The following is a 26,890-nucleotide window of genomic DNA, read 5'->3' on the forward strand; positions in this document are numbered from 1 at the left end:
TGATTTAAGAATTTAGACATTTTTATTACTGATAGGTATTTAGGAGGTCTAACGTTTTTGTTAAATAGTAGTTGTCATTGGTACACATATCAGATGTGAAACTGCTTTAATGTATCAGTGGGAATCCATATTACATGACTGTAATGCTGCAAAAGTGACCTTTTTACATAGAATCAAAAGCTTATCAGGAGCCACAGTCTATCAACAAAGATGGGCTAATCCATTCTCTCCCATATATATTTAGAACTCTCAAAATCAATTTGAGAAATAAAAAAAAAAAAAAGAAAATATTTCAAATATGAAAAATTGGCACAGATGTACACCGTTGATGTCAACTGATTCTACGTAATTGAAATCCTCTACAGTATCTATTTTTTTCCACCCTAGTATTGGCATAATGATCCATTTACTAAAAAATACTCCAGCTTCTTATAAAAAAAACAAAAATGGTGATAAAAAATCCAAAGCTACTACAGAGATAAACTGTTTCAGTAAGGAAAACAATGAAATGACCAAAAGTTAAAACATCTAGATTTCTGGCATGAGATAATTGAGAACATACACTTAAACCATGTAAACAGCACTGTAAATGAAAACAGATCCACTGTGAATAGGATTCTTTAAAAAGGATCTTTTCATGGTTCTTCCTTCAGAGGACATAATACAAAAGACAAATCTTTCGCCTGTTTATTTTGCAAGAAAAATCCATTTTTTTGGAACAAGCATGAAGAACCTGAAAAAATTCACTCCAACTATTCTTTCCTAATAAATCAAAAATAATAAATACAAAATTCTGTTTTAGTATTCAGTTGAACACTTAGTGTTCACTTGTCAAGTAACTAAAGGATGTGTGGTGCATATTGATATAGCTGCCTCTACAAAATTATGATATTTATATGAAATACATATGCACAGAGCTTTTCATGGTATTTCTGCTTAGCATTCTGATCATTCCTTCATCTACTATCTAAACTCTATATATCAGCAGCTGGCTGCTGTGGTTGAAGCAGATAGAAGCTTGTAAAGTCTAACAGGTTTTGCTGAAAGAAATTATGGATGTCAGTCATGTCTTCCCATTAAAAAAAGTCAAAAAATGTCAACAGAGACTGTATATGTGATCTTCTTGCTTATCTATTAGTGATACCCATTCTTAAACATACCGGTTTACAGTATGTTTTTAGATGGTTGTGCTTTTCATGATTTACCAAACATTATTCAGGATTCTGATCAAAACTTCATGCGTGCGCTTCTGTCTTTCTCTTATTTCAGTATAAACTCCCCTCTCAGATTAACTCTGTTAGAGTAGCTAGTGCTGTGCAGCCCCAATTTGAAGTATTTCCCTTTCTTTTTCACAGAAGATTTGAGCCCAAGGATGATGATCTTCTCAGGCTCTCTCATGTAGCCAATGTGTACAGTAAAAAAACCCAATTAAACAGTAAACTAATTTCTCAATCTGATTCTCTCATCAGGCTCTATAAATCTTCCAGTAAAAAGGAGACAAGCAGAAAATATTAAAGGATATAGCAAATTGACTGTCCCTCAAGTTAAACATTTTTCTTCTATGACTGTCCGAAAGTAGATTTTCATTATTCTCTTGATTCCTGAAGGATTAAAAATCTCAAAAGTGTTGCAGCTTCTAAAAAGTGTTGCAGACACTAAAATATGCATCAGCATTAAAAGTATACAAGCATATGGCCATACTGACAGAGGAGATGTAATTGCAGTATGTGAAAACATCTCAGGTACCTTTAATTTCTGATAGCTACAACTGTCAGCTATTTAGGAGCCAAATTTTACTTGTGCAGATGCTGTGCTTAATTCCGACAGAAAGTATCTGTTCTGTACACCAGGTTCCATGCCTTTGGACTCTCTCTTAAACCAAGACCAAAGAAAAAGGGATTAGGTAATACCAGGAAGCACTTGAAAAGCTCGATTCAGTATATGGTGCACAGTAGAACCCTACTGAATCCTACATCAGATTAACACAAATAGGAAATTGTTAATGTCAGGCATTTGAAATTTTCTCTGATGCAAATATTAAATCACTTTGTGACCAATACAAGAGTGCATTTCAGCTCCTTTAATCCCGGATAAATAGCACACTTCTTTGTTTAAACTGCACATTAGAGCTTTCATCCAAGTCTGTTTGCAATGGCATGCTATCCTACATGACTCACTCTGGGCTGCTTTGTTTATTTAAACTTTGCTCAGCTACAGCTAAATGAATTTATCTTGCATTTTTATGATCATGATCTAAGGAATTTTGCAATGTTTCTCTATAAACCAAGGTAAAAGTTAATATTCTTTCTTTGATGCACACCTCCAAACCAGCCTTAATAAAAGGAAAGAACAGTGATTTGTTTCTTCCAGGGTCTGGATTAGTTAAGAGGCTTCTACTGCATCTTAAGGGATGAATATTCACCCTTTCAGTCTGAATGGCCGTAATATTTTGAGTATTTCCGCTTTTATGAAAAATACCACAATGTTTAGGCACGTCTACCACCAGAAGATAAAAGAGAATAGTTTACTATAAACAGATGTAAAAACTGATGGACAGCATGCACAAGGAGCCCATCCTAGAAAGCTTACAGTAAAATGCAGAGGTCAATTGACACTTCCAGCATTAGCATCTCACTTGCTAACAGACCTTAATCTACTGTTCTAATGCCTCCAAACCCTGGACTTCATTTCTGTAACATTTTGTGTGGCAGATATCACACACACAAGCCATTCTGTTTTTACTTTTGAAACCAACTGAAAGTGTTTTCTATTAAGTACATTATTTTCTCCCATTATTACTCATTTTCAAACCACCTTAACACATTTTTTAAGTGCTCAATGAGTCAAAAAATAATTTAATCCTTTGCAAGCAATGCAGGAGCTAGGAAAGGATCTTCAGATTTTTGAGCATTTCATCCATGAGTAGAGCCAATACATTTCTTTCCACAGAAATCATCCCAAAATGTCACGACTAATTTTCTGCAACAGAACCCGAGTCAAAGTGAGGAGTCTCTAAAACTTGCTGATCAATTAATCACTTCTGCCATTTCACATTACACAGCCTGCAATCCCATGGACTGTATAGTTTGTAGTATATAGTGGATCAGCAGATTTATAAACCAGATTCAGTCTTTCTTGGGTCAAAATTTGAACAGCAACTACTGCTATCTGATGCCAAATCCAAAATGGTTTTTTTTTAAGTTTAGGCAGAGAAAAGGAACTTTTACAACTTCAACTAGAAATATAAAAAAAGTGTTATTACTGTAGGAATGGAACATGATATGGACCTCAAATACACATTTGAAAGTCATAATATTCTTATATGTCACTTCCCACATTTCCTTTCTTATTTTCAAAAGAATGGCTATAGTTTAATATGCACGTGAAATTGAAAAAAAAAGTTTGTCCTATTTCTTCTGTCAGTCTATTTAACACTCATCAGATTTTCTTTATCACTAAGTGAAGTTTCATTTGAAATAGTGGGATTAGAAGAATGGCTAGCAGATGGGAAATAGAGACACCCCTGGGATCATAATGTAATCCATGTCACATTCTCTTATTACATTCTCATCCCACTGAAAAAATAATATCTTACATATTGCATCAAATTATTTAATATAAGAATTTAATGTCACTTTCTTTGGAGCTATGCTTCTCATTACTGCAGTAAATGGACCTTTTCTTTGGTTAAGCTGTAACTTTTTTTTTTTTTTTTTAATTTGTAATGAAATTCAAGTGTCTAATGAGTTCAATATGGCCTGTCAACTTAAATTATCTGTTTGTCTTTCTGTTTACCATATCTATCTGTCTACAGTTTTTATTTTCCTCTGTGAAGTTTAGTTATTGAATCCCATGTTTCCTTCTGGAAGGAATTTCTAACAGATGATTATTCCTGTTGATATGTTGATGATTTGATAATTTATGGTTTGTAAATTTAAGAAATCTGAAGAAATCTCTGGGAAGCAGAGGAATTCATGAGAGAAGAGAAGCAGGAGGTTCCAATACCTTAAACAGTAAAGGATTGTGATTTCATTAAAATGCATTTTTTTGATCTCTCTGCCACACCTACTCATGGAAAGCTGTGCTCTACTTTCTACCCTCATAAAGACTGTGCAACAGATTTGAAAGCAGTTTTGCATAAAAAAAGACAAAATGATTTTGTCCATGGAATTAGAAGTCATTAATTCAATGTAAAGACTGAAAAAAATCAGTAAGTTATCCAGGCTGAGTTCATCAGTTCACAATTGTTTTTTCCATAGGCTTCCTGGAGCTTTGTGCATACTGATTTACAGTAAGTTAGTATCTTGAACTGGTAAATATTTCACAGAATTAAAATCCAGTCTGATTGTATGCACACAGAGAAATGGAACAAGAAAAATCTCGATTCAAAAGTAAATCAGTAAATACAGACTTAAATTTTAATTATGAATTAGCAGAGGTAAAACATATCTGGATTTTCATCCACATCACATACCACACCTCAGTAATACGAATATTACAAACAAATAAGCAAAATAAATGGGGGTGATTTTTTTTCCTTAACACAGGTGATCTTGTAAGTCCTATTTTGGCTGGAACCAAATGTGTAAATCCCAAAACATCACAAAAAATAATTCTATAGCATAAATCTACTTATCCAAACTCAAGACTTTCTCAGAAAAAAAGCCTTATTTCAAAAGAATCAAAGCCTGATCATTGCAGAAAAGCAGGGAAATACAGCACTTTAGAAATTCATCCAAAGTGGCCAATGCCCCTTCATGCCTTTCAGATGTACGGATGCATGAACAAACATGCAGGCTTAATGTTCTATGCTAAAACCTGCTATGGTGACAGAGTGGCAGATATCTTTTCATCCTTTTGTGGTACTTCACTTTAGAAACATCACTCTAAAATGATACCCTGAATATTAACTCATTTTTCCATAATATTGACTCATTATTATTCAACAAATTAGAGAAAAACCCTGAACAAATTCAAATTAAAAGCTTTTAAAAAAGAGCTAAATGTAGACAGGGTATTAGGAAGCCTGTGTGTTTTGTTTGACAGTGTTTTCTGGTTGCTTGGTTGTTTTTTTTTTTGTTCCAGATTGTAATTGTGCCAAATTCATTACTCATTATTAAGTGTGTACATTTGGCATCAGTTACATTTTGTATAGATATATTGGTATAGAATTTTTGGTACAAATGCAACAGTAAGTACTGCTGCGCATTTAATAGCTGAAGATGAAACTTCAGTCAAAGACTATAAACAAATTCCTATTCCTTAGAAGTTTCCTTACAATAATATAACAAAGCAGGAATTATAATTCAATTTAAAATCCAAAAAATTCATTGTGGAATTTCACAACTTAATTAACCTATTATCTAGTAAGTTTAACCAATGATAACTTCATGCTGCCTACAAACTGCTTTTGTCTGTATAGGTCTCTTCTAAGACAAAAAGAAGGTACTTTATTGTGCAAAATGAATCCTATATAGTTTATGATCCTTTGTGGACTCTATTGGCTGAAATGCAAAATGAAAAGTGAGATCAAACTTGGTGTGTTGGTTATTTCTCTTCTCTAGTTAGTGAAGTTTGTATCAATAATTCTTATGCATATTTTCTAGCTCCTTCGTAGTTACAACTCTGTAGAGCAAGGCTCTCCATTGTATTTAAGTCACTTAGTGCAAAACTCAAAACATACATAACCATACACTGGTTTTAATTTCTGAACTAAATGTTTAGTAATCATGTTATTACATGATTATGCACACACAGAGTTTAGGAGGCAACATGTTGTGCTGTTTCCTGGCTTGGTTGCTAGCTGGGGTTAAACCATGACAGTGTATAAACAGATTTATATAGACATTACAAAGCAGATTCCGTGTATTTACCTATGCTGTACAGAGTTAAAAAGTACACACATTTGCTGCTTTAAGAGCCAAAACTGTATCTTTCACCAAAATTCAGCTGTTTTCATATTGGAAATGTATTTAATTTTATCTGGAAACTTTCTGACTTTAGAAGTAGAACAACTGTAGTTTCTCATTATTTTTGCTGCCAGAATCTATGCTTGGTTGCTCAACTAAAGACCTTATACTGCTAATTACTACCACATGTCCATATCCCAAGCAAAGGAAAACTTATTGGTTCTGACAATCCATTCTCTCAACACTGAATTCCAAATGAAAACTTCAATTTTGGCCAAACATAACATTTCATCAATCTTGTTCTACTGACTGCAAAAGCAACATCAAACAAGGAGTGCTAATGGCTTTTTACTGCACAGTTCCCAAGCTTAGATTCTCTGATGAAAGACCCACATGAGCAAAGGACATCTTTAAACTACTTAGTAATTAATAACTGAACCAGAAAACAATACATAAAGTAAATGGAACAGTTTGTACACTGATGACAGAGCTGAGTTCCAAGCAACAAATTTTATGAGCAGTAGAGATCAGCAGAGAAAGCACTGACAACAGAGTGAGATAAAAACAAACAGTGCATATAAAGAAAGACAAAAACGAACAGTGAAAAAAAATAAAACTAAGCACGCCCCAAAGCTAGCAGCAGCCTGTAATATGAAGTTGAGCTTTTCAGGATGTGGGGTTCTGACTGAAGATCAGGTCCAAATTTAGAGACATCTGAGCAATGCAGGGTACTAGTGACAATGTACAAGGGGAGGGACAAACTCTGGGAGTAAAATAGATTTTAAACACATTCCCCTCTGCTACAACTCCTTTGGAGTTTTCAAAGCAGAGGGATATGTTCTGAGTTTGAAAAACTTCTCCTTGAGAAGACAAGTATGAATTTAAATACGAAAGTGAGTCCTGGCCTCTGTCACAAAATAACTATTTTGGGAAATTACTACTACTACTCATTCCCAGAAATAAACCAAGGCATTTAGTTTGTCTAGGTGAGTGATGCAAGTTTCCAACATCAGTGTTTAGACTGATTTGAGGGTATCTCAGTGAATTCACGTATTGAAGCTTAGTATCTAATTTCTTGAGTATTACTGAACAGAAAGTAGTATATCTAATTTTAAAACTTTCATTTATCTACACAGTCATATAAAACAGTGCTCTAGAACAATCTCTGTGGGACACGTAGAGTCTTTCTGCAACACAGAAAGGAGAAATAACTTGATAAAACCATAATCCACTTCAACAAAACGTTGCATGGGTGATGATTTGAAAGGAACGAAGCAAAAATTTATCTTCTTAAAGTAAGAAGAGGGATAATTCATTAGATGAATTTCTTGCAGTACCTTATTTATCTCATACAGAGAGGACTCTTTATATAACTAGACTTTCAGGGCAAATATACTCTGCCAGTGATGTCACAATGGCATGTAATGAAATGAAGGATGGCAACACTAAAGGTGATATTGTGCTGTACTGCACTATATCGCCAAGGACATCTAGTTCAGTAAAGGTTATATCCCAGCACATCCACAAGCTGGGAATGCCAGAAAGAGCCAGTTTTAACTTGGTTTAGAAAACAAGCAGGCTTTCAATAGAAATGTAATGAGGTGATGTGGTCCAATAAAATTTAACCTTTACCAACCACCAGGTAAAAACAGTAGATTTGTTTTTTTTTACCATACCATTTTGGTATTAGGGCTACTGCTTGCTCTTCAGATACACTTAATGAGTACAGGGAAGAGAACTGCTTTAAAATCCCTGGTCACAGATTCTAAAATCATGAGAGTTTGCAATATTCATGGAACATCAAAAGAAGCTGCATGAGATCTGAATCTGCTGATTGAACATTGAGAAACAGGGCTATAAGACTTCTTACACAGTCAGCCCTACAGAACAACTGGACTATATCTCCTATTTTGCATCCAGTAAAACAAAGAAGAACTGAGTTGTCTGAAAATCATGTGAATTATCATTGTCACTTAGTTAAGAGATAAACCACACGATATTCTGATGCCCAAAATGGTGAAGTGACAACTCACCCATGCTGCAGAAGTTAACTACATATGTAATAGCAGCACTTTTTACAAGGTATGTCAGTGTAGTCTGAGTGGTATTGAGGTTCTCTTGAAGTAGGGACAAAATGTTGTGACTTGTACCATAGCACAGCCCAGGTCTCTAATCATAGTGTGACAACTCTCCAGTGGTAACATCTGATGTCAAAGAATACAGCCTTGTAAGCTGTGAGTCAGCTATTACCACCTTCAGGGGCTCTTTAGAGTCCCACAACCACACCTGGTCGTTTTGGACTTACTTTCTGCCTCGGGTTGAGTTAAAAGTTCCGCCGTATTTCTTCCGATTAAGGATGAGAGCAGCAATTTCTGGCACGTAGCGAGCAAACATTGCCTACATGCATGAAACAAAAACACAAAAAAAAAAAAAGAAAATGGCATGCAGAGAGTGTTCTACTGCAGCAGAGGCAGCAGAGCCTCTTGGGATACTTACTTTCTTCCACTAACCGCACTATAGGAACCACCATATTTCTTGCGGTTTCCTATTAACTCTATGATTTCAGGGACGTAGCTGGCAAACATGGCCTAAGAAGAAGATAGGAGACAGAAGAAAAGACTAAAAAGAGAGGCCAAAGAAAGGGGGATGATGAATATTTTCAGAAGATAAATATTTTTAAGATCTGAAAATGCAAAAGAATTAGATCTATGCAGTTGTTTAAAAAGAAAATTCAAAAAAAAAAATAAAAAGAAAAAGTTGTTATCAAACAAAACAAGAGGGCTCAATGTAAAAGTTGGTTCTGGAGAAGGTACAAACCTTATAAATAAAGAAAATGGTCAAAAGAGGAAAAATGGACATATAAAACAAAACAAGAACAAAATTACTTCAAACTGGTATCTAATCACAAAAAACAGTTACATCTATTTCTTCCTGAAGAGGAGAGGGGGGAAAAAACCTATACAAGCCCCACTGCAAAAACCCAAAGCCAAGTATTATCATTACTGCTGCATTTCTTTTTTAAAATACAGACTATTCCCCACCATTGTAAAAATTTTAAAGAAGACAAAAACAAGATAAAATCAGGGGTCATTTCCCCATCAAGAAACAAAAAAAAATCACCCCTCCGCCCCCCAAAAAAAACTTTCCAAAAGTTCTTTGGTTTAGAAGGATTGGAACATGTGATAGAAAAAAGGTTTTGAGGAGAAAATAAAAATTATTGTGCCATGTTTTGTCCAACAAACAGCTTCCTTGTGGCTGGATACTTCGAAGAGCTACTGCCATTTGACATGTCAATAAACAGAGATGGGAATGCATATATGTAATGCTCATGTATCTCTGTGTGTCTCATATATAGCATTCAAAACACTGATACATATATATCACCTCTGTGAGATATATGTATATGTGAGATCAATGCATGAGGGTAAAGTAGCAACATACATATGCGTGTATGGGCACAATATACACTACAAGTCACCTGCAAAGCATTTACCTTGCACAGTGTAAATAGCAAAATAAACTTTGCTGGTTTAGAGAACATCGTAACAGGTGTAAGAATATTTCTAGCACTACAAATAATGGAAAAATTGACAAGACAAATAGTGACTTGGGTGCTATTTACATGTAAGACAAAGAACAGGAGAAATTGCTGGTATAAAAGGATACTGGTTATGGCCATGTGATAAATTGTGAGCTAAAATTGTACTACATGACATGAAAGAGAATGTGGTTTGCCATCATCTGGATCAGGCAAGCTGCTCTTTAAGGCAGTCCAAAGCCACAGTGTTTGTTGGAATTCTGGGAAGGAACACAGAAGGGTGGGTAGGACTTCTGAAACCGCAAAGTACCTTTAAATATCAATAGCAACCTCCAAAAAATCTCTACAGTCAGTCACTAAGAAGTAGAAGACTACATATAACATTATATGTTGAAATATTAAGGCACTTCATGTATTCACATGCATTACTCATTTAAATGGATTACAAAAACTCTAATTCTGGACTAATACTGGACTAATTTAACAAGCTCGGCCAAAATATTTATCTACAAGAAAAAATGCATATTATACATATTTTAATGTTTTATAATTAATTTTAATTTACTAATCCAGATATTATCGTTTCCTTAATTACAACATTGAGATATACAGCATCAAGTTTTAAGGTAACTGGAGTATTAAGAGGAATATAAAGAAGAATTTTTACCAATCCCCCAAGGATGAAGAAGACCATGAAAAGGCGACCAAGGGTTGTTTTTGCATAAACATCTCCATAGCCAACAGTGGACATTGTAACCATCAGCAAATAAACACATTCCCAATATGTCAGTGGTTGATTATTTTGGAAATTTTCCCATGGATCCCCTGAGTTCTCCACCTACAATGTAAACGAAAACATATAATTAATTATATTAATCATAATTAACTCTAATAAACCCCAAATTAAGTCTACCCATATATTCATATGTCTGTGTGTGTGTAGATATATAATTTGGCATGTAATATGAACTCTGAATCCTTTCCTGTGATTTATTTTGATCGAATACAGAACCTGATTCTGTGCCAAATAGAGCACTGCAGTTCTTTTGCCAATATATACAGCCTTGCTACTCAGATCATTAATGGAAAGTATCTTTTCCAGGCACCACTACATAATGTAACTTACTCATGGAGTTAGGTAAGTTCATTTAATAAAAATGTCTTCAAAATATTTTCAGAGTAAGTCTTACTTTTAACGCAATTATACTCCTCATTTTTTTTGTTTGAAAATATTATATAGCTATTGAAGACATTACTAGCACCATTACTGGTGTGCTACTACTTTTTCAAAAAGCCAGCCACTGTTGAGACAAAATTATGTTTGTCAGTGGCAATGGAGTGTGCAATCTAAATTTTGTTTCACAGCAAAAAAGTTTGAGTATTTCTACAGTAGAATAGAAAAGCTTCTGTTGAAAAACAAAGGAAAAAAATAATCCAAATTCTAGAAAACAGCATTCCCTTGGACTTGATGCAATATTTAAGGGGTGTTGTGCTCTGTTTGTCCAAAACTAGAAAAAGATATTGTTTCTAGATAGATATGACAGATTTGCCCAGAGGACTGTAAAAATACAGTGAACGAGAAATATATCATAAATGAAAACAGTCAAGATCTCGGTGGATCTTTATAGGGGCGAACAATAAATGGCTGAAATATCGAGGAGAGAAGGAATTTGAATGCAATCCTAGGCAGCTGGATGATGCAGCTCTGAAGCGCAGCCGGCGAAAGCGCTCCAGCCGGACCCGGGTCCCACTGAGGTTCCCTGGCGAACACCGCCACCTGCTGCTCGCCGCCCCGGTGGGGACCGGGCTGCCCAAAATCCCTGCTCACAGCCCCCGAGAGGGGAGAACAAGCCTCAGAGCTCGGGGGAGCTGTGCCGCCTCTCTATCGCACTCCATCGATGGGGTCCGGCCGGCGCCAGGAGTAAAGCGGTCCGTAGATCAAGTCCACCCAGTGTTCTCACACGCACTCACCAAATGTATGAACCCAGCTGCTGTCAGCCACGTGCTGATAAATATAGAGCACAGATTCACTAGCTTGATGGAATTACTGGAAATAAACAAAGCAAACAGGAACTTAGACTAGAAGTTGTCACACGTTTTTACAGTTGCCTGTATACAGCTGCATACTTTAGACTCGAGAACCTGACGATTATTTCCCAAAACAAACAGACTCTCTAATGCAAAAGTTTACATATAATATGTATTATATTTCCTTTGGAGAGTTCACATTTTCATAATTTAGATAGCTTGAAGAGAAGGTCCCAATGAGCAGAAAAACAAACAGAAACCTTAGCTACATCAGTAGTCAGAAACAAACTAATATAAATAAATAATGCGTCTTCAAAGATAATTTGGTTGCCTCCAGTACATTCACCTCTTCATTTTTCACTGCTATACACTAAGAATTATTAATATGTAAATATATTAAAAATGCATGAGAAAATTATGATTCCCAAATTAAAGAACTAAGGTATTTTAATACTAAGGTATTTTATAGTTCCTATGCAAAATCGTAAGTATTTTTCATATTATTCTGCTTGCAGAAACTCCTATGGACTTCTTTATGGAAAATTCACATGAAGTTAAAGTATTTCATAATTCACATGCACATTTTTCTCTAAAAAAAGAAAAAAACAATAATTTAAACCAACCAAAGACTCAGCAAATGATTTTTAGTTGCACTGAGTAGTACCTTCCCTATTATAGCCAGAAGTGATTTTTGAAACAAGGACCTCGCTCAGTCCAGTAGAAAAACGCCATATTTAAAATCTACTAGAAGAAATAAAAATAAAACCTGCTCTCTCTCTTCTCACAAAAGTCACTGTCCTAGGAAGGATATTCAACAGAAACACGAGGAACTTCAGTCCAGGTAGGACTGTGTTTAAACAATCTCACTCATTCATGGTTTTGAAAATATTTATAAGAAGGTATAACACCTCAGAAAAACCCCCACAATTATCCTTAAAGTAATACATTAATAAATACAAAAATTGGGAAAAAAACACTCTCAGTGTTAGCAGTAGTAACTTCGTGGAATAATTTATCAATGTTTCTGTTTATAACTACTTTAAGGACAATAAAAATGCATTCTTTTCTGAACAAAATTGGGGAAATTTGTTCAGAAAATTAACTGTAAAATTAACCAGTACAGCTCCTTTAAAAATATTTTTTAAAGTTACAGTTATTGGACATATGGGGGTACAAGGAATAGAATATGACTAGGTAATATGACAAATGATGAAATGAATACAGTACTCAAAAATAAAATATTATATCAGCAGTCTTTGCATTAGCACTCAGAAACATCAACATATATTCCGTATTTCTCTGTTTCTTAAGCTATGGTTGATTAAACTCCCTCATTCCTTAGTGGTTACATTCATTTATAGCACAGGACCCTAACCCATGGGTTCCTAGATTAAACAAAATCATAGCAGTGGTGCTCATGCAAAACTCCATTATGAAAGCCTGAACATCATTTCACCTGAACTTAAAACACGAGATGTCCCTGATAAAAAATTATGTGTCCGTTGGTCTCTTCATATTACTGTAATACCCATTATTAGTAACTATTTACATTACTTGTTTGGTACACTTTACTTTTGAAAATTTTTCAACACTCTACCTTGCCTGTCCTCTATGAAATACTCCCTGTGTTTCTGCCAGAGTCTAAATATAGATGAAGGATTACTCATAAATATTTTGCCGCTCTTTAAGCTCTTTCCAACATCTGTGCAAAATCCCTTACTGTGAGCCCTGCCTAAGCCCCTGCAGGGTTTTGGTTTTTTTTTTTTAATATATATTAGGAAACAATGTAGAGAAATTTTTCAACTAAAAACAGTAGAATTCAATTTCATCAAACATAGGAACAAAAAATCTTGAGTAAAATACATTTGATTTCAAACTAGGGAAACAAACGGGTCCTTGGCAGAGTACAGGCTTTTAAAGCGCCACTGTAAAATTTTGCTTCATCTTACATAGTCTTTTCAAATAGATTTAGCTTTTTTTCAGATATTCTAATAATCACCTAACACTTTGGTGGTCTCCTTGCTGCCTCCATTTTTGCATTCTGCAGCTTCTTTCATTGGATTCCACTTTTTGGAATGGCCCTTCTGCTCACTGTGTAAATAATATATGTTCCTTTAATCCTTAGATCTCAGTCAATAATTCCAGGAGTAATTTTCATTTATAGGTTACAGTAAATATTTTTCTTTACTGAAGAAAAGAGAAAAGGAGGAGAAAATTTCTCTGCAATTGCACTAAATATTAAAAACACAGCGGTGCCTAGTATACACTATCAGTTTCTCATCTTCTCAGTTGTTATGTGTTATTAATGCCAAATGCACTGAAATGCCTATGTCAAATCACTTCCATACAGTTTTCATATAAATACTTATTGCCTGAAATGGAGAACTCTTCTTTTGCTGAATTTGTTAATAATAAAAAGTACTTTTTTTTCCCCTACAATAATTTCAGAGCTAGTAATGATATTCTGAATTTGCTACTCCTATTCAACAATTCAAGTTCTGCTTCATCTTTATGTTCACAAAAATCCTAAAATGTTGACAACTTCAATAAAATCTTAAAAGTGGACTGTAAAAAAATGCTAAAAAACATCTTAATTCTAGAAAATTTTTAATTGTCTCTGAGCAAAATAATGTTGCAGTAGCAGGCCAAAAGCATACAATACAGTGTAAGACTTAAAAGTAATAAAGATTTAAGGCCATAGTATGTAATTGAAGTCACCAACTGAATTTAGGGAATTAAATTTTATTTAATTTTGTTGAGACTTGTTGAGACTACTAGTTTAACTGCTCTAACTCGTACAAAATTATTTTAAAGATTCTCCATTAATCACAAGGGCTCAGCATGCTTGATTTTTTTTAGGAAGCAAAATAATTTAGAACCAGAAGCTCTCAATTAAAGAGTATTCTGGTACCGTAATAGAAAATGTGTGAACAGCAAATGAACAGCAGTTCTGAAGGTACGAAAATTTCTCATTGAAGGTAGCAGTAATTAATTACTTTTCTACCTTGTTGCTTTCTAAAAGCTAAACTCATGCAAGATAGTGAAAGAAAGAAACCCCAAGCACTCACACAATCAAATTTATGTCAGGTGTAACTAGAAACTTTTTAAAAAACTGTATTCTGTTAATTTGACACATTCATTAAAAAAATAAATGTTTTGTGAACACTGCTGACATTGAAAATTATTTAGTTCATTTCAGGTTATTAAGACAAAAAAGAGAGCAGACATGATTTTCTGTTGCATTACCAGGAATAGGGAGAGACATAAAAAATGTTTTGAGGCAGTAACAATTTTTCAGTTAAATGAATGATATTAGAGTGATGAACTGCTAAGGATGAATTAACTGACTAAACTGAAACACTCATATAAAAAAGTTTTGCTTTACAGGCTTTCACTGATCAACATTTGAGGTTTACAGATATTTTGGCAGATGTATAAATAGTCACAGAGATGATGGTATCTAATATAAGAGTAAATTCTGCACCAGAGAGAGGCTATTTCAATGAACAGGTCACCCTTAAATAAACCAGCTCTGAGTACCTTGAGTGTGATTAATGCACATTTATGGATCTGGAATTTCAACAAATCCCCGCTGCTGAAGGGGTGGGTTATTAGCTTTTATTCAGAATCCTTTGGGTTTATGGGGCTTCTCCACTGACTGCCATTTCCTGTGGTAGAGTTGTTCTGCATGTTAAATGTTATTCTCCTTTCCCATACTGAGCATTCTGAGCTATGAGACTTCACCTTACATTCTTTGATGTCTTTGTTTGACCAGAACTGGCTTCTTTCCAGTAACACAACTAGAGACAGATAGTGTGAGAGTTTTACAGTACAGAGAATAGTTTCAAGGTTAAGGGTTGAAGAAACAGCTGTTTACTGTGAGTCTGTACAAATTTCAGTACCTATTTTCCCACTGCTACAAATTTTCACAGCAAGAAATTGATTCACCTGCATATAAAGCCCTCACACATCTATAGCAACTGGTGCAGAGAGGAGAGGCTTTCAAAATGGAACTGATTATACAGGAATTATTGGAAGCTGGGTTCAATACTTCCCCTGGAGCATTTTAGAGAATGATGAAAAACAATATGTCTTCAACTGCAAGGGACACTTTATTTCCTTCAAAATCATCTTTTGTCCAAAACTGTGCTTTTCTTGCACAACTTTCATGTATTAATAGGCCCAAGGATCAGCAAGCCAGAAGGTTAATTGGAATACTTTAATTATTATATGGAAGAAATACTAAGGATAATGAACACAATATAAAGATAGCTTGGCGCAATTTTTAGTATGTTTTTGATGTGAAAAATGATGCTCAGTATAAAAAAACTGGAAGAACCACAATGAGAATTTCTCAAAATACTTTTAACCTGTACTCTTTTGAATTAATTTGGATTTCAGTTTTTTCAAGACAGCAGATCATGGACTGGATATATGGAAAGAGGCAATATTTAATCAGCTCAAAACTATGTAATTAATTCTGTGGTTAATTAATCAACACATAACCTTGCTCAATATTTCAAATATAACAATGCACTCATTAAAATGATCACATAGCAAAATATGCTGCCTTTGATAAATCATTCATCAGCAGAAAAGGGTTTAAAGAGCAGATAACAAGAGAGAGGGGTTTCAGAAAAGAAAATAATACTAGGGCCTCAACACCAATGCAACTAAACCAGCATGTAAGAAAAAGTCTTACCTTGTTTTAAGTATATTCAGAAACTGCAAGATTTCTGAAAACTGTATCAGTCTAAGGGCTCTTAAAAATCTTAAACCTGCAGTAAAAGAAAACAAAGTTATAGTAAAGAGTAATTAAAATTGTAGCAGCATATCACAATGACAGTAATCAATTAAATCAACATAGGTAACATACAAAATGTCAAATACCTTTGAAATGCTCTTCCATATTTAATTGTTCAAGGATCTTTAACAGGTATTTTTCAAATTCTTTTAAATTTATTTCCTTAATAACAGATTTATTCTACCAGAAAACCTTAGTTTTTGTAGGAAGCAAGGAGTTGTTTTTGTAGGAGGAGACACACAGGCTGAAAGCTAAGGGGGAAAAGCCTCGCTGAGGTTTATGTTGGTAGTTGCAGTGCACATGTCCTTCTCTTTCAGGCTGTCAAAGACACAGGCAGGTCTAAAACATCTCTGTCCTCCAAGCTCCTGCGTTGTTTAGTGAAAAATAACAGATCATGGGCAGGAGATCTGATAACCTGGATAAAGTAGACTGTATATGCCTGATTAAATTTGGTAAATCTTAATGACGTAAAATCTTTTACAGTAATAATTCTCCCTATCTCCACTCTAATTTCAAAAGACTCAAGCAGGAAAACAGAAATTACACTTTTACTCTTAAAACAGGCAAATTTACTATAATTCTTTCCATCAGTCTATAACTATAGGAATACACTACGTATCAACTTTTTTTTTAAAAAGTATTTTTACAAAGAAATAGCACTTTTATGTTGAGATCAGATTGCGTGCATTGCAATTCCCAGACAAGTACAAAGTCAGTGAGAGAAAAAGAGTTTGTGCAAGAGAAACTAATATAGAAGATTAAGGGCTTAAATTATTAAAATGGTCTTATGCTGATAGTAAATTATTTGGCTGCAGATCTTTGGCAGATGAATGGAAGTACACTTTGTACTGTACATATGCACAGCTTATAAAATTAAAGTAAAGCTTGAAGCATAATTTTTATTAGAGAATACAGCCAGGAGTTACATAAAAGTTGTGTAACATGGTATTGCAACTGTTACAGGAAGGTCCAGAGCAGCTTCTTCTTATACATTCTCTTTATTGACATCTATTTTACCCAACTCTGGTGGGAGAAACTACTTTTTATTTCTAGAAAATTAAGGAAATACTGATCCTGGCTAATACATAAACCTGGTCACAACTTTCATCATCCCACTGGAATAAGAGGTTCCCCTGAAGCACAAAGGTGCATGTAGCAAGATGTGTTTAAATCAAGAAGTTTTTCCTGCAGTATTCTTGGAAAGTTGTTAAATAAATATTTGCTCTTATATTTTGCCTTGTCAAGACCCCTAAGTATTGTTGAAGGACACTCCTGTTTATTATATGGATATAAAGTTTCTTTTCAATTATGGACTGCGGGGAACTCCCAAAATTAATCACAACTTGCTAAATGGATTCAGGTATATAAAAAGCAATTAAATTAAGCTTAATAATGCTAAATGTCAGATCCTTTTGCAATTAGAGAATGATAACTTTGGATCACATTGCTGAAACTGTGAGACACATCCCACTGTTCCACTTCTGTTCCTCCGTTGTTCCCACAGTTACTACTCCTATCCAAAGAGATGTGGTTAGGCAGGGAAGGAGATGATCCTCACTAGCAATCAAACTTTCCAGCTCTTTTCCTCACTCTACTCCCTATGAACCTTTATGAAAAGTGGCTGGGGTGAAGGGATATAAACCCTGCCTCTCAAATATTCTGCACTGCATCTGAAGCTAACAATAAGACCAAGTTAACCATTGCTATGTTTCAAAAAGAAACCTGAGAAACATCTTAAGTTAGCAACAAAGTCTCTATCCCCATTATAAGGACTAAGATACATTTTAATTGCTGAGATATCAAATGATAGAAGAAAAATACTATGGGTTCGATGTATTTTTTTATGGAAGAAGAAAAACATTATAGATTAAGTTCTGCATTTGCTGCAGCCCACATAATATTAAAAAAAATCATTCAGAGAATAGAATTAAAAAAAATAAACAAACCAAAATCCAAAAAAGCTAGAGAGTTTGCTTAGACAATTTATCTACAAAACAGAAATGGCTTTCAATTATAAAAGCCAAAGGAATTATTACATGGCAAATTAATTCTTTCCAGTATCCTGAAGTTTCCTAGGCACAAACGGATCTGCTATTATATTCCTATATGCATTCCATTTTATGTGATTTTCACAGAATCATACAATAGTTTGGGGAGAGAGGAATTTTCAAGGTTATCTTGCCCAACCCTCCCTGCAATGAGCAGCTATGTCTGGTTGCTCAGAACCCTCTGTTGTCTGACCTTGAATGTTTCCAAGACTGGAGTATCTACCACCTTTCTGGGCAACCTGTTCTAGTGTTTCACTGTGTTCATGGTAAAAAGATTCCTTATCTGTATTCTACCCTGTATTATACAGAAACCATTACCCTTTCCTCTATTGTAGCAGGTTCTGTTAAAAAAACTCTGCTCCTTTCAGGTACTGGAAGTCTCCCCAAATCCCTCTTTCCTCCAGGCTGAACAACTCCAACTCTGTCAGCCTTTTCTCATGGAGAGGTCTTACCCCTCTTTTTTGTGCTGAAGTTCCCAGATGTGGACACAGTGCTGCAGGTGGGGACCACAAGAATGGAGAAGAGGGTAGAATTTCCTCCCTTGCCCTGATTCCCATGCTGCTTTGGATGCAGCCCAGCACACAACTGGCTTTCTGGGCTGCAAATTCCCATTGCTGGCTCATGTCCAGCTTTTCATCTGTAAGCACCCCGAAACCTTCTGCAGGGGCTGCTCTCAATCCCTTCCTCACCCAGCCTGTGTTGACACTGGGGATGCCCCAACCCAGGTGCAGGACCCTGTCCTTGGCCATGTTGAGCCTGAGGAAGCTCCCACAGACCCACTTTCTCAAACTTGTCCAGGTCCTTCGGGATTGCATCCTGTCCCCTCAGGCATGTCAACTGGACACTCAGCTTGGTGTTTGCACAATTGCTTAGGCTGCACTCAAACCCCTGTCTCACAGTTGAGATGATGTGACCTCTTTCAGGTCTACCACCTTACCAAGAACAGAAATGGTTGATGTTAGTTTATGCATCAAAAATAGAAAGCTGTAACAAAAAATCCCCCACTCCCAAAGCTGTTTCAGCTATATACATACAAATGAGTACAGCTCTCTTTCCTTAGCAATATTTGGGAATGTGATTCATACAAGTAGAGAAGAAGAATTTCTTTTCTTATTAAATACCTTCAAAACTATTTTACATTTAAGTGATATAATCAAGAGTTGAGACAGGGTAAGTCTATTATGTATTACAGTGAAGTCCATCCTAATTTTGCACATTTCATGGACCCTGTCTGCCAAAGTTAATTGTAAACCGCTAAAGGAATGGTCAGGAAGCACTTGCTACTTTCTCTCCATCATGCAACTCACCTTTTTCTTGACAAAGAGTTTTACATTGGAGTTTTCTTACAGGATCTGACTAGAATAGGATATAATCTGCTACACTACAAATTATACAAAAAATCTAAGTACCAAAATATTTCATTTACCCAGAAGATCTCTCTAATAGGAGAAAAAAATACACAGATAAAATAAAAGGACCCCTTGAGTTTCTCAGTCTTCTGCTTCTAAATGGATGATTAAAATATGCTTAGGAATTGGAGTTTATTTCAGCTGCAATATCCAGGATGAAGCTAAGATATCCACGGATATCAAGACCAGAAAAAGCTCTTATGATTATAAACCAGATTCATTAAACAATATCAGACAAAGTGTTTTAATCAACAGTTTCTGCCTCTAGTACAATAGTCTAAGTTGTCAGTATGATTATTCAAATAAACCTTCAACTCTACCACAGGATTATCTTCTTAATACAAAAACATTCCTTTAGCTCCTGTGTTGCCTGTGCAGCACACCATTTTCAAAATACACTGAAAATGTAAAATATCTGTGTAATATCCTTTCATATCATAGTGTTCAACCTAAAATCTGTAAAAAAATCTATAAAATGGTCACTAGGAGAGGCCACATATTGTCCAAAACCCCTGAAATCAGTATTACAGAAATCAATTATCTGTTCAAAAGGAAGCAATATACCATCCTGAACTACCAGGTTACATCTAGAATATAGCAGGAGTAGTCTTTTTTTTTTTACTCTTTACCAAAGACCCAGCAAAATGGATGTATTCTTTAATACAAAATAATGATCCTGGCATCACCAATAAACTCTGTGCCAGTAGCAATGCAATAATAGTGGAAAATTGTTTTATCTATAAAGTTTACAGCAAAGTAAACAGTATTATTCAGAGCTCTATTTGGCTTTACACGCAATAGAGTATTTTCCTGTCCATCTTGCACCCTCTCTGCTGAAGTGATCCTCTCCCCTGGATTAATAGACAGAAGCAACCAGGGTCCAGGCTTAGCTATAGGTTGCAAACCCTAATCCCCAACTCTGTTCCCCACCCCACCCCCGCCCCCTTAAAAAAAAAAGGAAATGTACCACTTTAAATCTTTAAATGGAAATGCAAGGAAATCCTGACAACTATACTTATTTTAATGAAATTCTAATAAATAGAAACAGGAACTGGGGTATTTCTTCATTCAACATGAGAGGTGAATGGACAAGATCAGCACCAAGCCTTACATAGTTTCTCACCAATGAGATATCAAATCGCCTCCTTACAGCCTTAAGCTATTTATTTTTTTGTCTAATAGACAACAGTATATCCAAAAATCTTGGTGTAAGGGTTCAATCCACAGAGATTCTGTTTACCACTTCTATTCCTGACAAGCCATTCACCCATTTATCAGAACAGTACCTTCACCAATCCTACCAATGGCTATTTCTACACCAGATTTCATTTAAGATCACACGGTTTACTGAAGTCTGAAAAAAAAAACAAACCCAGAATCCATATTTAGGAGCCTTTTTTGAAACATAGGATGGAGGGATAATTTTTAGGATGCAAAACAATCCCATTCCAAACATCTTCAGATGTACAGAGTACAGCAGAGTTATTTGAGATCTTACTCCCTGTAGATAGGCTTGAAAATCAAAGTGCCAAGAAGAAAAGACAAGAAATAGAATGGGAGGAAAACGATGTGTCATTCCTTGGAAGCAACCCAGACAAAATATTTTTATACCTTTCCCCACATCTGTTATGCAACAGTACAAGAGGGGAGAACAGCCTGCAGCATGAAAATAGTCAATGCTCTATGACCAGGACAGTGAAATTACAATCAAGTTTAGAATATACATAGATTTCTTTCAAACCATGCTGTATCAAAGATTCGTTAATAAATCTCTCTGCTGCACACCCTTCAACTTGCTATTACATCCTAATGGCAGCAGTTTCAAACTAAATTTCTTGCTAACACCAACACCACAGAATCTTACATTCCATCCTTTATTAAAGACTGGATTACTTGATTCTCGGTGGACAATGAACCCCTGTACTGGGGAGACAGGAGCACATTACAGTGCCTAACTTTGGGAAAGAATCCTTCCTACAAAGCAACTGAAATACCGCAGCTTTTTTTAAGCTGAAAAATAAAATAGAACATCTTTTTCAGAAGATACAGTAGTACTAGCACCAGAAACAGTATAACAAACTACAGTTCTGAAGAAAAAGCTGAGTTGGACCTTACCCCAGTATGAGCCGACCCTATAACAAGACACCAAGGAGTTTCGCAAAGTACGCTGCTCTTCCTTTTCGGGGATGTTATGTCCAGGTTTGACACGATATCCATTTTTGAACAATTCTCCATGAGATTTTTTACGCCTTCTAGTACTTTTGTACGTTTCTGTACGCGTGCCCCCAGAAGGGTTGTGGTAGACTAAAATCTTGCTGGGAATCATGACTGTGTATCTTCAGCTCCAAGAGCACGGCAAGGAAGTGCTGTGGTCCAGTCTTCAGTCACAGCATTCACTAACAGTGAGGATGATCACACATTTACCCTTCCTTTTGCTAATTCAGTATCAACACAGAGAGACAGCTCCGAGTTCCTTTTTTAACAGAACTTCTCTTTGGGAGCAGATTTATTTAACTGGACACAGGATAAAGCTCCCCTTTACCAATTGTTATCAAAAGATAATTCGGTATAATCTAGTCCATTTCCGTTAGCTTGAACCAAACAGAATGAATTCAAATACAAAGCTCAGCTTGACAAAACAGACTAAGAGTATCACAAACTGGATGGACAAAACAAATCACAGAAGCAAGCAGGCAGTACAGATGCTCCTCTGATCCATGGTGTATTAGAGCTTAAAAGCCATCTTCTATCCGGATATTACCACATAAGCTTCTTTCGGATACATCAAAGAACCACACCCATTGATTCAAAACCCACAAACATGATGCTGTTCACTTGGAATGAACAGGTACACACACAAAGAGTATAGGTCCTATAATGCGTGTACATAAAGGGAATTGCTTACGGTGTACTAGTTTCTTTGGCAAGTTCACATGTCTGTTTTCCAGTTAAAGCTAGTACACAGAAGGCAGAGGTCACGTAATCAGCCAACTCTCACAGGATTTATCCCAGATGAAATTAAAAAACCTCCAACAAATAAACATAACAACCATTCCTCCAACCCCAGTTAATGACAGCTATCTTACTGAAGGAAAAAGAATTCAAAATAAAACGATTTGTCCATCAAGCATGAGCACAAAGAATAGAGTCCATAGCCCTCTCAAGCAGACCAGCTCTGTGAATATTCACATAACTGGAGTTTTGTTCAGTCAATACTACCTCATTCAATTAGATAAAGCTCTTCGAATTAAAATAATCATGATCTTATATATGATTACATAAGATCATATGTATTATACATTATTATATTTTATAAATATATATAATTATATATGATAGATATTCTACATGAATTTTTCTGCTTTGAGCATAATATACAAACTTCATTTTGAAAAGTGTCTTCATTTTGAGGAATATGCTTATCGCTCCTTTTTTCTTTTTCCTTTTTCTCCCTTGTTTTTTGGCCTCACAAGACCCACGAATATACTAATGCCATCTGGAGTACAATGCAAAGCAGACAGAAAAATAGGCTGCACCATGTGCTTATATGAAATACACAGGATTTTAAAGCATTTTGGAACTGTTATTAAGGGGCAGACTGCTAAATATAAAGGGGATTGTAGTACACGCAAATTTCAAATTATAAGTAACATGCAGATAGTGAAGCAAATGACTTCTGTGAGTTCTTTGCATTGCAAGCTTTAATACTATATTCTTACAAACAATCTGGTTATATTCCCACTGGTCACAACAGTCAAGTTCCGCAGAGTCTAAAGGGATGGCTTTTATGCCCACATGCTGACAAACATCCATGATGTATCTGGATATATCATTCCTTGAATCATTCCTCTCAAACTGAAAAGATCTGAACAGGGTAGTACTTAACCATTTTACTAATCACATCTTGTACAGCTCAAAATGAATGCACATCCTACTTACTTTCTGCCATATAAGGCACACTATTTTCCTTTCTGTATTTCCTCTTGACTAGTATTATAATCTTGTTATTATCCAATTTTCAACCTATCATTAGTGTACTTTATACTTAGTACAGCAAATGTTTGGGTGTAGAATCCATTTACCTTGAAAGCCTGGAATGTCTCTAAAGGAAACAGGACCAAAGTAATAAATAGCAAGAGCCAAGCTGTTTAGTTTATATAACCTAGTATTTTGGTTTTAAAGATTTAACAGTGCTCTTTTAACTCCTCAGCTTCTTGGATTAGCCAGATTTTTATCAAATTTCTTCCTTTTCGGTCACTGCACTGCTTAATCTGTTGCATACATAAAAATTTGAAAATATAAATTAAATGACACAAACTAGGATTAAATCTAAGATAAATTTGCTTCACAAGTTAAAAAAAGAAGGTATATAAATTTGAGAAGCAGCAGGATGATGGCATATTGTGCTGAGAAGCATTCTTCAACATCACAGCCAGCCACACAAAGCTGCTGGTATTATTTTCTATAGAGATTTTTCTGCTTTCCAAATGAATATCTTTTTAGTATTTTGTTCTACAACCCAATTACTCAGAACAGCTTCTTGTTTTCAGTGATATTAGAGTTTGCTACCATCTATAATATCAATATATTTATTACTTGGCCATTTTTTTTATATTAGATGTAAAATTAGATTGCAGAAAACTGTTCTCTTTAGACTAATTTTTTGTTGTTGTTGTTATCCAGAAAAATACCTTTTAGGTATTCTAGCTCAGATGAGCATCTGCATGAAAGTCTGGAGTCCAGTTAAGCACATGAAGCTGGTGCCACCAGTAGAATATCACTGTTTCCTACCTCTATGAAGGACATGGTCCTTGGCCTCCTGGTCTGAGGTAGACCTACAACTCCTAAACCTTGTGTTACTAGCAGTACCTGAAATGTCAGCAGTCTGCTCTGAAGTATTTACTCCAAACTAATCAACAAACATTCTGTTATAATGAGCTCTAGAATGACTTTTAACAACCTTTTTGCCTTCAATGAATCCAAGCTACTCACGAATTAAGCTTTTCGTATTTTCTACAGAAAATACCCTTGAAGGAAATCACTCCATGACCCTCCTTGAACTTGTCATAAAAATAGATCTACGTACTTATGGAAGTACTGCTATAATTAAATGACAACTTGTTTTCAAAGTCCATCCAAATGTAAAGCTATTAAACTTAAATATGTAGGCGAGGAAAGCAAGACTTGTCAGCAGCTAAGCCCCACTTTACCACTGGCTATGCAGGGACTAGTACTTGCTATATCATCATGAAGGAGCACAAGGGAACATTAGATCCTGCTTTGGGAAACCAATGTAGCAGATAGAAGTGGGTATCAAATTATCATCCTTTAAAACACAGGTGAGACATGGGTGATGGATTTGCTGTGCTTCTGCAGGATACTATTTGCTTACAGTTGTGCTCAAAAGCACAATCTGTAAAAAAGCAAAAACAAAAAGAAACCTGCCAAGGAGAAACCTGCTGTAGAGAAAAATAACTGTGCTATATCCTATGATTATTCTCTCCTTGAAAATTCATTTTTAATTGAATTTACAATAAGTGAACACAGAATTTTCCAATTGCTACCCTTCCTCTCATTTAAATTGCTACTTTTAAAATGACAATGTAAAAAACCATTTGCTGTAGACAAAATGGCCCATAAACTTTTCATTGCTGCTATTTCAGAAACGGTAAAAGTATTATTCATAAAAAAGAAAAAATAACCTGCTATGTCTGAATACAAAATCTCTACAGGTTGGTCAACAACTACTTTTTAGTACAGCTTTATAACATCTATGGATGATGACAAAATCCAGACTAATGCTCATTCTGCCACAAATCTACCACTCATTAATCTCACTAAATTGTTTAGAAGGCAAATTTACAATCCAATCTTGCATTCCTGAGAAAATGCATGTAGTTGCATTATTTATTTTTTTATCTCCTAGTCTCAAAGTCTTAAGATTATTAAACTATTTTCAGAAAGCCTGGCATCAGCAGGCTTGTCACTTGATACGTAAGCATCACCTTTCCTGCTTTACATCCTTTCAGGCAACAACTATGTCATATTCCATAAACCAAGCACTGCTGTAGACAGCAGTAAATGAAGAGCAGATCTTTACATAAAATCAGAGAGTATAAACTTGTAAACATTTTATATTATAAAGCAAGTATTATCCCACCAAAGTGATGTTGGTGCCATTTTTGACGAAAGGCTGAAACCATGAAGGGAGGAATAACCAGTATTCATATTTACCTTGTGGGTTAAAGACAGTTAAGAAGGCAAAAAATTTTTTCAGCTTTCATCTTTCTATTTTTTTAATATTACATTTGTAAAATCCTTTCCAGATGTGCAAGTCCATATTCAAAATAGATGGGAAATATGCCTTTTTAAATTCTTTGATTTTGGGAAAAAATATTAATTATGCACTTTATTGATGGTGCTATTAAAACCAAAATGACCCTTGAAGTAAGAAGTTACACCTCAGCAAGCTAACCTTGCAAAGGGGGTTGCACAGAAGGTTGGAAATTTGGGGATTGCTTTCTAAAGTGACCATTACCCCTCAATATAAAGAGACTTCCCTCCCTGAAAAATGACAAGTTAGCATCTTATATAATTTTCCCTGGCATTCATCAGAAACAAATTGCACTAAAATCAGGAATATGCTATTCTGAGAGGCTGTAACCATAGGGCAGAACAAATGATAAGAACAAAGGCAAAGGAAGGGCAAAGGCCAGATCTAAAGCCTGACTCATGCTGCAGGAGGGTGATTTAAAAAAAGACTTGCAATTCTGCCTGTCTTTGCTCCCGTGAGTCACAAGGCACAGGCCATAACTGCCAAAGAAACAATGAGCATACTATGAAATAAGGCTTGAAAAGGAATCAAGTATTCCACTTCTAATCAACTGGTATAATATAATGCATCCAACTCAGTGAGCCTCTTTAGCCTTCGAGTTGCACAAAGGAAATTGTTAAAGAATGGATATAAGCAGATAAATACAGATTAATTATGAAAAATCAGTTATGAAAATGATATACCATAAAATTCAGTATGTGATTATGATCCAGGTGCAAAAAGCATTAATTCCATTTTCTGACCAGATGGATGACAAATATTAAAAAAATATTTATGCTTGTTCTGGTGAAGCAATACCATTTCACTCACAGTACAGAAT

The 26,890-nt window shown here is 35.3% G+C and overlaps 1 protein-coding gene across 11 annotated transcripts in view; it reads right to left on the reverse strand.

Annotated features, from left to right (window-relative positions):
- Window positions 1-26,890, reverse strand: part of KCNMA1 (potassium calcium-activated channel subfamily M alpha 1) — a 426,168-nt gene that overhangs the window by 138,515 nt on the left and 260,763 nt on the right. For all 11 annotated transcript variants that reach the window (XM_066324114.1, XM_066324113.1, XM_066324110.1 and 8 more), the window contains exons 6-9: window positions 16,178-16,253; window positions 11,419-11,494; window positions 10,115-10,285; window positions 8,406-8,497 (exon numbers count right to left, since the gene is read on the reverse strand). In XM_066324114.1, coding sequence (XP_066180211.1) covers window positions 8,406-8,497; window positions 10,115-10,285; window positions 11,419-11,494; window positions 16,178-16,253 — 415 coding nt within the window. The remainder of the gene's footprint in view (window positions 1-8,405; window positions 8,498-10,114; window positions 10,286-11,418; window positions 11,495-16,177; window positions 16,254-26,890) is intronic.

The sequence above is a fragment of the Sylvia atricapilla genome, chromosome 8 (genome assembly GCF_009819655.1).
Source record: "Sylvia atricapilla isolate bSylAtr1 chromosome 8, bSylAtr1.pri, whole genome shotgun sequence".
Lineage (NCBI taxonomy): Eukaryota > Metazoa > Chordata > Aves > Passeriformes > Sylviidae > Sylvia > Sylvia atricapilla.